At 53.7% G+C, this 10,836-nt stretch overlaps 1 protein-coding gene across 1 annotated transcript in view; it reads left to right on the forward strand.

The window, feature by feature from the left end:
- Positions 1 to 10,836, forward strand: part of RIN3 (Ras and Rab interactor 3) — a 96,971-nt gene that overhangs the window by 70,459 nt on the left and 15,676 nt on the right. Inside the window, exon 9 of the mRNA XM_014536449.1 lies at positions 461 to 769. Within this exon, the coding sequence (XP_014391935.1) occupies positions 461 to 769 (309 nt within the window). The remainder of the gene's footprint in view (positions 1 to 460; positions 770 to 10,836) is intronic.

Genomic DNA, 10,836 nt, shown 5'->3' on the forward strand with positions numbered 1-10,836 from the left:
GAGGTGGTGAGAAGTCAGGTTCTGAATATACTAGATTCTTGAGACTGAAGACAAGTGGACTTGGGGATTGAAAGAGAGAATCAAGAATAATTCCAACAAGCATTTGCTGGGTACCTGGGACCTCCAAGTACAGCTACACAGGTTGTACACTGCACAACTCCCGTGTGAGCAGTGCCCTCCAAAGCTGTGTACTGTGGGCAGCTCTGTGGGAGTTTAATCTGTGTCGGGCCCTGTGAAAGGCATTAGGATGCAGTGTATTAGTCAGAGGGCTCCACGTGTGGCTTTCTGTGGCATGCACTTCACGGTCTCCTGTGTCGGAACGGCGGTTGTACCTGCTGGGGCTGTGAGTATGTTTTCCTGGGATCAGAAGATGGGCCTGGCCACACTGTTGGGCGACAAGGCCCGGGGCCAGGATCCCTGCCACTGGGGTCCTCACCCTACTACTCTCTCCCACCCACAGAAGCGATTGTGGAGTCCGCCTTGTACAAGTGTGTGCTGAAGCCCCTGAAAGAAGCTATCAACTCGTGCCTTCATGAGATCCACAGCAAGGACGGCTCCCTGCAGCAGCTCAAGGAGAACCAGCTGGTGATCCTGGCCACCACCACCACCGACCTGGGCGTGACCACCAGCGTGCCCGAGGTGCCCATCATGGAGAAGATCCTGCAGAAGTTCAGCAGCATGCACAAGGCCTACTCTCCCGAGAAGAAGATCTCCATCCTGCTCAAGACCTGCAAGCTCATCTACGACTCCATGGCCCTCGGCAACCCAGGTAGGCGGCCGGCCGGCCAACGGGGCCTGGGCTGGGGCTCCAGGGGCTGCAATATTGTGTGGGTCTGCGACTCCTCCCCCACCAAGGCCTCCAGGGCCTCTGGAAGGCACTAGAGAAGCCTTTACCGACTCAGAGGCCTGCTGGGGCAGAACTGGGCATGATGGGGGTGCAGTTCCTAAGCACCTTGCAGGGTTGCCTGGGTACCAGGAGGAGGGCCACGGTCGGCTGGAGGCAGGCAGGGAGGCCAGCCCAGGCTGTGCCTTTGTGTGAATTACGAAAAGGTGCTGTATTAGCTTCCTAGGGCTGCTGTGACAAAGTACCACAAACTGGATGACTGCAGCAACAGAAGTTTATTCCCCCGCAGTTCTAGAGGCAGGAAGTTTGAGGCCCAGGTGTCCGCAGGGCCATGCTCCCTGCGAAGGCTCTAGGGAAGGCTGTGTTCCAGGCCTCGCTCCCAGCCTCTGCTAGTTCTTGGCTTGTGGCAGCATCACTCCCATCTTCACATGGCATTTCGCCTGTGAGCATGTCTGTGTCCAAATGTCCCCATCGGTCATATTGGATTGGGGACCCACCCTGCTGCAGTACGACCTCATCTTAACTAATTCCATCTGCAACAAACCCATTCCCAAGTCAGGTCACATTCTGAGGGACTGAGGGTTATGATGTCAACACAGGGCTCTAGCCAGTTTGGCTCCGTGGATAGAGCATTGGCCCTCAGACTGAAGAGTCTTGGGTTTGATTCTAGTCAAGGGCACGTACCTTGGTTGCAGGCTCGATCCCCAGCCTCGGTCAGGGCTCATGGGAAAAAAAAGATGTCATCGTATGAGTTTTGGAGGGACACAATTCACCCCATAGCGGCCACCTGATCAGCATGTATTCTTGTTCATGGGTCAGGTGGGCTGAGCGTGGCTGGGCTGGCTCCTGGGTCTGTGGTCAGAGAGGGTTGTTTGGAGGCTGGCTGGTCCAGGATGGCCTTGCTCAGATGCTGGGTGGTTGATTGGCTGGTCTGGCACGAGAGTGACTGGGCCACGCATTTCTCATGCTCCGGCAGGTTAGCCCGGGCTTGTGCCCATGGCAATAGGCGGTCCAAGAGAACAAGCAAAGCCTGTGAGGCTCTCAGGGCCTGAGCTTGGACCGGCATGATGCCACTCGGAAATATTTCATCCATGTGTTTAGTCACAAGGCCAGCCCAGCCCTTCTTGATGGGAAGAGCTGCAAAGTCAGGAGCCTCAAGGGGTGCAGATGTGGGGAAGGGAGTCAGTGGGCCATTTATAACCCCTACAGGGGAGAAGCACAGGGTCCGCAGCAGGGAGCGCACCTTAGTGAGCAGGCGCTGGCTGGACCTGGTCCCCCAGTCACCCCGTCAGCGGATGCCCTGTGCAGCAAGCAGCCTGGGTAACCGTCCGTGACAGCATGGCCATGGGGAGTAGAAGGACTGTCACCTCTGTAGCCGCACAGACTTGGGGGCAAATTCCTGATATCACTTAGGCCTGTGTGACCTTGAACGAGTTAACCCTTTAAGGCCCATTTCCTCACCTGGGGAAGCCGTTTTACAAAGAGGGGAACTACGACTCCTGAGGCCTCAGAAGCCACACTCGTTCCCTGGTGATGCAGAAACAGCAGATGTTCAGTGTGGACCTCCGAGCATAGCTCCCAGTAGGCCCAGCCAACGGTGGCGATTTCAGGAGGATTCTCCCCTTCTCCCTGGGAGGAGGGCAGGCCAGTCTGGCCAAAGGCCCACAGAAAACATGGTCCGTATGTGACTGGGGGGTGGAGCATGGTCCACTCACTCTAGAAAAGCTCCCTTCAGAGACCTTCCCTTTGGAACTTCTAATCTGAAGAATCATCCCTGTCTTCCCCCCCCTCTCCCCCAGGGCCATGCTGGGGCTCAGAGCAAAGTCAGGGCCTAGACTGTCAGAGCGACAGCTTTGGGCCTGAAAAGGGCAATTCTATTCTCAGCGAGTCCCAGTTCACTCAGAAAGCTTGGGCGTCCTGGAATTCTTTTAAACACACAATCTCTCGACTAACTTCAAACACAATGACTTCACTGACAGTGAATTCGCTCAGTGAAAACCAGAGAGCAGGGCATGGGGAGGAATGGCTGATTTTGAGAGAAGAAAGAAAGGAAAGGCCTGCCTGGCACAGCGTGTGGGAGAGCAGAGCAGCGGGGCGCTCAGAGTCTCCCGCCCTCACGAAGAGAGGCTGGGAGCTCCCCTGAGCCAGAAGCCAACCCCAGTGGGAGTCTCTGAGCCTATTCATGCCGGGGGCCTGGCTCCATCGAAAGACTCCCCGCCAGGACCAGGTGGGTCCTGGGTGAGCACTGGACAGCGAGTCCTGCAGCTCCCAGTCTCACCCCTGCCCTGAGCAGGCCGAGGCTGCCCCTTCCCCTGGGAGCAAGCAGGTTCTGCTAAGAGCAGGGTCTTTGGGGTTCATTCACGGGCCTGGGTTTGAACCCCAGCTTTGGTGCAGAAGGCAGGAGAGCATATAGAAAACACCTGGATGGCTTGGCCCCAAGGAGGTACTTACCTTCCAGCATCTTGATCTTCTCACTTACAAAATGGGACCGAGGACGTCTCTCTCAGTGCTATTTTGAGGATCCGATGCAACCAAGTATGTGTGTGTGTGTCCGATGGACGTGAGGATGCAGGAATGGCTGCCTCCTCACCGTGTTCCCCAGAACGTGGAGGCTGAACCCGCTCAGTGGTTTCCAAACTGGGTTCCAGGAGGCACCCCCCCGGGGCCACTAAAGGGGCACAGGCAAGTGGGGCCCACCCTGGCTTCACCCGGATCATCCTGCCCGTCCCTGTTTCACACGTGGGGTTCCACGTGGGATTCTGTGTGAAAGAACCAGTTCTGCTGCGAAATCTTTTGGCTTTTTAAAAATCTTTCATTTGGAAATAACGTCAGACTTCAGAAACGTCAACAAGAGTACATTCCCATGGAAATATCCACATATCCTCTGGGGATGGGTGCTGTCCCGTTTGCTTTGTCATTTATGCTATCTCTGTGCACATTTCATTTTCTTTCTGAATCGCCTGAGAGTAAGTCACAGACTTCTTGGCTGTTTACCCCTAAGTACTTTTCTAAGAATAGGGAAATTCTCCCACGTAACCACAGCGAAGTTGCCCGCGTTGCAAATTTGCATTGACACTATTTTTAGCTGAGCCGCCATCTGTATTCCTGGTTGGCACTTGAGCCGCCAAGGTCCTCGTTAGCATTTCCTCCCCCAGCTCAGCACCCAGGGTCGCGCATCATGTTTAGTCTTCGTCATGGGGACATCTCCACAGCCCTTCTTCGTCCTGGATGACATTGGTATTTTTAAGGAATAGAAGTGTCCTTCCCCATCCCCCCCCTTTTTTTTTTTTTTTACTTTTTTTAATATTTATGTTGAATTTACTCCTGGGCCATACGTTTCCGTTTCTTTAGTTTCTTCTGGGATGTTTTTCCTCCTGTGCAGCCTCCTCCGCTGGTTCAGGAACCGTCTTCCCTTTTCAGCAGGATCACCTCCATGTGCTGGGGAGGGCTCTTGTTGGGGTTAACTGCCCAGGAGCTCTGTAAGGTTCTGTGCTGCATCTTGGGAGCTTTGTTCACCTGGATGTGCTCAGAGACCAGAGAGTCTACATCGAAACCCCTCGGTCCGCACTCTGAAGCATGTGCAGCGAAAATTCAGCTCTCTTTTGGGGCCCCCGACGCTGTGTCCGGCCCCACTGCTTGGCCTGGGCACACTGCCAGCTCCACCATGGTAACGACGGAGTGGCACCCACTGCTTCTGTAAGGTGACCTCCTTCGGATACATGGTGGCTTTTTGGCGACGCACATCCTCGATGGCCTGGGGCCGTGGTCGGCAAACTGCGGCTCGCGAGCCACATGCGGCTTTTTGGCCCCTTGAGTGTGGCTCTTCCTAAGCCTTAGGAGTACCCTAATTAAGTTAATAACATTGTACCTACCTATATAGTTTAAGTTTAAAAAATTTGGCTCTCAAAAGAAATTTCAATCGTTGTACTGTTGATATTTGGCTCTGTTGACTAATGAGTTTGCCGACCACTGGCCTCGGCCGTTTCACAGGTGTTCTTAAAGGGAACACAGAGATCTGAGCCTCTTGGTTTGCATGATTCTGTGGGGTTTTCTGGGTCAGGTGGAGAGCGAACCATTTTCAGGGGTCATCTCGGGCTGCTTTCGGAAAGAGGAAGACCAGTTTTTCTTTTTAGTTAAAGTTCCTCATTTTGTCTTTGTCAGACGTTTCCTCGTGACCAGAGAGAGGTTGTCCATTTTCAGCCAGACCCCCACTGACTCTTTAATTCTCCTGACTTGGACATTCAGCACCTTAGGACCAGGCCCTTGACCCCAAGCATCTAATCCACACCTCCCTCCCGCCAGACGCTCCCAGCGCCTGGCTGCCCAAAATGGTCCCACACCAGCAGCCCTGCATAGAGGCCCTGGAGCTGTTGGCCAGGGACCCCATGGAGAGCAGAATGCCAGCGTGGGTCCTGCCTGCCTCCACCCCTGGCACCCTCAGAGCAATCAGCCCTTCCTTCCCACCCGCCCTGCCCCAGCCCCTCCATCTCCAGGGAAGAAGCTAGCAGAGTAATCTGTGGTCCAACCATGGCCACTTGAGATGAAGATAAATATAGGGCCTGGCTGTTGACGAGACCTGTTGGAACAGTGGGCAGAGGGTTAAACCTGGAGGCACAATGCCGGGGCTGACCAGCAGACCCTGAACGACAGATAAATGATGACTCTGACACACGATTTCTGTGAGAGAGAGGGCTAAGGGACCGCCTGGCTAAAGGAACCAGGCAGCCTCCTTCGCCTGCCTCTTCAGGCTTTTATGGTAACAGCAGTTTGGGATAAAGTTTATCTTTTAGATACAATCAGATGGATAAGTAATCTTGGAAGGACATATGTGTCTGCAGTTTCCTTTAAGCAAGGACACCTAAAGATTAAGCACAAAGATTCCGGTAAACACCAGGGGGTCAGCCCGTTTTCATCAGACTCTCCTCCTCGGACATCTCCCAGCCAGTGAAACACCATAAGGCCCGAACCAGCTCTTTGAAATGTGATCGGCTCCCCCCATACCTACAGGTGGGAAGCAGACATCGCTAGGAAATGCAGTTAGAGGGGCGAGATATCTGATTCATAAAAGACAGATTCCCATCACAGGAGGGCGTTTTGCATCTGTGCCCCAGCATCCCAGGGCGCTGCCTGGGGCCCCACCGCGCACAGGGCTGAGACTGGGCCTGGGCTCCTGGCCTCACCGGAAGGAGAGAGCAGCCCTGACCACCCCTGGGAGATCAGCGGGAGCTGGTGCCTGTAAAGGTTGCTTGAAGCTTGTGTTTGTCTGCAAACAGCTCTCAGGGCCCAGAGCCCATGGGGCCGTTCCTCACGCTCACGGGGCAGAGAGGCCAGATTCTAGGCCCAGCTCCACCTCTGGCCAGCTGTGGGGCTTGGAGCAAATGTCTCGCATCTCTGAGCCTCAGTTTCCTCACAGTGAGGTTGGACTTGATGGACCCAGGACCAAGATGTGTTAAGTCAGCTCGTGCCAGCCCAGGAGAGCTAATTGTGTATGTCTCTGTGCCCTCCTCGTCCATGTTGGTAGAAGCTGAAATGGAGCACTGTGGAGATACTTACGCCGTGGAAATTGGTAAACTCTACAAATCGAACTCTTTTTTTCTTCAGAGAACCAGTCATTAAGCATTTCCCAGCACACCCCTGTCTAAGGCCCATAGCAGATCCCAGTATCTTTGACCATGACTCCAGCCCTGGGCAGGACAGAGGAGTGACCGGTGTGAACACACGTGGACCTCAATTCAGCCCACTGCCCGGGTCCTATGTCCCAAGCTCTGTGGTAGTGACTGGATGATGAGGCAGAGGCTCAGAGTGGTTAAGCAACTTGGGAGCGGGAGCCATCCAGCTGTGCTTGAGGGTGTGGGAAGGGACGAGAAATCAGTAAGGGAAGGTAGGAAGGGTGCCCCGGGCACAGGGAATGGTGCATGTGAAGGCACAGAGGCGTAAACGTGCCTGTGGAGGTCAGAGAATGGCCCACAGTTCAACCCAGTGGAGTGCTATGTGGAGGGCGATGGAGGCGGAATGTCGTTCTGAGTCGGAAGTTGCAAAGCAGAGTGTAGAGTAAGCGCCGGGAGCTGGGGCAGTCCAGGAGGGCTTCGTGGAGGAGGTGGAACTTGAAGCAAGAGTGTTGACGTAGCAGGAACATGGGATTGTGCGTGTAATAAAGCTAGATTCAAGTCTTGGTTCACCACCTCCTAGCCATGTGACCTTAGACCAGAAGCTTCACTTCTCTGGGAAGTAGGCATAATGACTCTAACACAGCTCAGAGTTGGTTTAGAAGTTCACTGGTATAATGGGTTTGTAAAATACGCATTGCATCTTTAAAGACGCGCACAAATGTTGGTGCTGTGTGGGAGACGGAGGCACGGCCTTTGGAAGGAAAGGGGAGGGCTTGCCAGGTGGGTGAGTGGTGAAAACCAAGGGGCAGGAATGCAGGTGACTTGCTCTGAGGCCATCGACTAGGCCATGTGGCTGGAGGAGAGGAGGGTCATTCACGTGGGACGGGTGTCTGTGGGCCGATTGCAGAAGGCCTTGAACGTCAGGGTAAGAGATCTGGACTTCATTCCCTAAGCAGTGGGGAGCCATTGATGGTTCTTGTGAAGAGACGTAGCATGATCGGAGCTGTAACTCGAGATGAGTTGGTAGACAGAGTAGATCATAGGACAGAGAGTCTGCTGGGGGGCAGGCTTAGAGAGTGGGGCTGGGGAAAGCAAAGGATGAGCACAGGAGGCAGTCAGGAGGAAGACACCGCTGGCCACAGGGGAGAGAGGGCCCCAGAAGAAAAGGGGGACTCCCAGGCCTTGCATCTCAGCACTTGGGGGGGGGGGGTTCCTTGATGGAAATGGGAGGCCTCAGTAAGGGCTGGTTTCCAGGAAAAGATGATGCACACCCTGGCTTGGCCCCCGATGGGGAAGGACTCGTGGAGTCTCTGTAAAGGCTTATCTGAGTTGGTGCCAAGTCACCAGCTCTGAGGCCTTGCTGGGAGCTCAGCAGTCAACCATCACCCATTCATTCATTCATTCATTCACCCATTCATTCCTCCAGCACCGTGCCATGCCCAGCACTGTGCCATGCTCTGCGTACTGGGGAGACAGAGAGTTGCTTATGGGTAGGTGGAGGGACAGATGCAGGAGTCCCCCGCAGCGGGTGGCTGAATACAACGTGGTGGGAATCAAGGAGATGCGCCCCAAAGCCCGCCTCTGCTGCACCGGGTCAGCCAAGATTCCCAAGAAGAGAAGAAAGAGAAAGGGGCAAAGGACTCTCCAACCCCACGGAGCACAGAGCCACAGTCTGGAGGCCCCCCCCTCGCCCCCCGTCTCTAAGTCCTCAAACCTGGGCCCAAGCTGGACCACCCTTTTGGCTGAAAGTCACTGTCCCTCCAGCAGGGTTTCCCATCTTGGCACTAGAGACAGTTAGGGGCTGAGTAATTCTGTATGGCGGGGGGCTGTCCTTGCACCCTAAGATGTGTAGCAGCATCCCTGGCCTCGACGCCAGGGGGACCATCACTCTAATGGTGACAACCAAAAAAGCGACTCCAGATACTGCCACACGGCCCCTCGGGGGTAAGTCCCCCTGCTGGAGAACCACGGCTCGAAAGCAAATGAACGTGCCTGACTGTATCCCTCGGTGCGTTATTCATAGAACACCCCAGAAGACGATGTTCTTGGAGCCGGAGTAGAAATTCCGTCAGCCCAAATCCACACGTGAGCGCCAGTGAATTCCAAAGGCACAGGCAGGCTTTGCCTCACATTCCTGCTGCCTGACTCCCCTTGTTCCTAACTCATAACTCAAACAAGGAACAAGTCTCCTGGATGCCAGGATTCTAATCATTCCATTATCGCCATGAAAAACAACCTCTGGCACAGAACAGCCTTTCCCTGGGAACCGATCAGTCGTGTCCTGGCTCCTAGAGGTTTATGGGAAGGCTTTCTCCCACGGGAGCCTTGGAACAAATCTTCAGAGAGCCTCGCTGCACCAAGCTGCATCGCGAATGTTCTTTAGCGGGTGCTTCCCAGGGAGCATGGTGGGAGCCCTCCATGGAAAGCAGCCCATAGGATTCTCACCAAAACCCCCTGGGATATCATGTTCTCTGTGTCAGTTCACCGGTGACTTGAAACGCAGGCTCAGAGACGTAAAGCCATTAGCCCAAGGTCACCCAGCTAGGTAGCGGTGTGCTGGGACTCGCGGCGGGTCTGCCTGCCTCTGCTGGTCAGTGCTGCGTTACCAGCCCCTTCAGCCTGTTCATTTTACAGGCAGAAAAACTGGGGCCACCCGAGAAAACAAAACATGGGTGTCGGTAAGAGCTCGCCTTTCCGTGGCACTTGATGGGTTCCAAATCACGTTCGTATTATTTTCCTCATTTTGTTCTCTTGAAAACCTGAAAGACCATCAGGGCCGGTGTTGCTGGCCCCATGTTGCAGATGTAAAAACTGAGTGTGGCCAAGAAAAAAGAAGAAAAAATAAACCTGAGCGTGGCCAGGAAGGCAGGCCACAGGCACACCTTTCTCTGGAAAGCAAACAAGGATGAGTGGAACTATGGAGACACCCGTGTCCACGCAGAGCCCACTGAGGCGGTGCTGGTTTGTGCTTCTCGGGGTGCGATCCCCAGAAGGGCTGGGATATTCAACACTGAGCTCCTGTCTTTTTTTGAAAGAAACTCCGTACCCATTAGTAGTCACTCCCCATCTCCTCCTCCCCCAGTGCCTGGCAACCACTAGTCCGCTTCTGTCTCCCTGGATTTGCTGATCCTGGGCATTTCATATGAATGGAATCATACAATACGTGCAACACGTGGTCTTCGGGGATTGCTCCTTTCACGTAGCATAATGATTTCAAGGTTCATCGGTGTCGGAGCATATACCAGTAGTGTGTGCTTTTTATGGCCAGCGGGTGTCCTATTGTCTGGATCGAACACATCTTGTCTGTTCGCTCACCAGCCGATAAATATTTTTGCTGTTTTCTGCCTTTGGGCTTTTACGAATGATGTTGCTATGACCGTGTGAGTACAAGTCTGTGTGTGAACATTTCTCTCGGGTGTGTAACCGGGAGTGGAATTACTGGGTCAAATGTTAAGATGAGTAATCGTTTAATTCAGTATTTTAAAAAATAAAAATTAGTGCACAAAAATCTGTGATGAACAAAAACATCAACCTTTTTAAGCAAAGGCAGGGTGTTGTCTGTTTTGTGGCCCGTGTGACTGTACAACAGGAACAGACATTTCCAATCAGCTGCTGATTTCCTGGGCTCGTGTGAGTTTGTGGGGCCTGGCAATGGCATGCAAGCAGATGTTTAACCAGGGTTTGATATGCAGTCATGTTTTTTCATTAAGTTCTTCCACTTGGGTTCAAAATATGAAGGGATATTTTGATAAGTAGCTGTCGGAGCACACATGTTCCTGTTGCCACAGGCCCCACTATGGCCCAATAAAGCACTGACCGCTGACATGGTTTCATTTAATTCTCAAATCTCCACCTCGTTCTCCAACCTCTCTGCCCAGATTAGAGGAGGGCAGGAACGTCCCCGGGTTTGCAGCTGGTGAATGGGAGAGCTGGGATTTGAACCTGGGCCTGCGGCCAGAGGCCTGGCTCTACACCACTCACTGTCCCTCTCCCGACTTCATAAGGTGTGTGGCCAAGGGAGAGTCACTTAAGCTCTCTGAGCCTCAGTCTCTTCTTCAGGAAGGCGGGCAAAATACCCACTCTGTGTGATTGCTGTGAGGAATGATGTGCGCATGCACAGTCAACTGGGAAATTCGCTTTCCTCCCTGGAGGTGCGTGCCTTGAGGCAACGAAATGAATCACTAATTGAAACCTGTCTTCACGTGTGCTATGGGAACCCACCAACCATGTCCCCCTAAAGCAGCAGTTCTCAACCTGTGGGTCCTGACCCTTTGGGGGTCAAATGACCCTTTCACAGGGATCGCCAATGAAGCCACATGTGAACATTTCATTTTTGTCCTCAGGCTTAGAAAAATAACTTGGTTTTCCCTCCCCCCTAACCGC

The sequence above is a fragment of the Myotis brandtii genome, unplaced genomic scaffold, assembly GCF_000412655.1.
Source record: "Myotis brandtii unplaced genomic scaffold, ASM41265v1 scaffold1624, whole genome shotgun sequence".
NCBI classification, from domain to species: domain Eukaryota; kingdom Metazoa; phylum Chordata; class Mammalia; order Chiroptera; family Vespertilionidae; genus Myotis; species Myotis brandtii.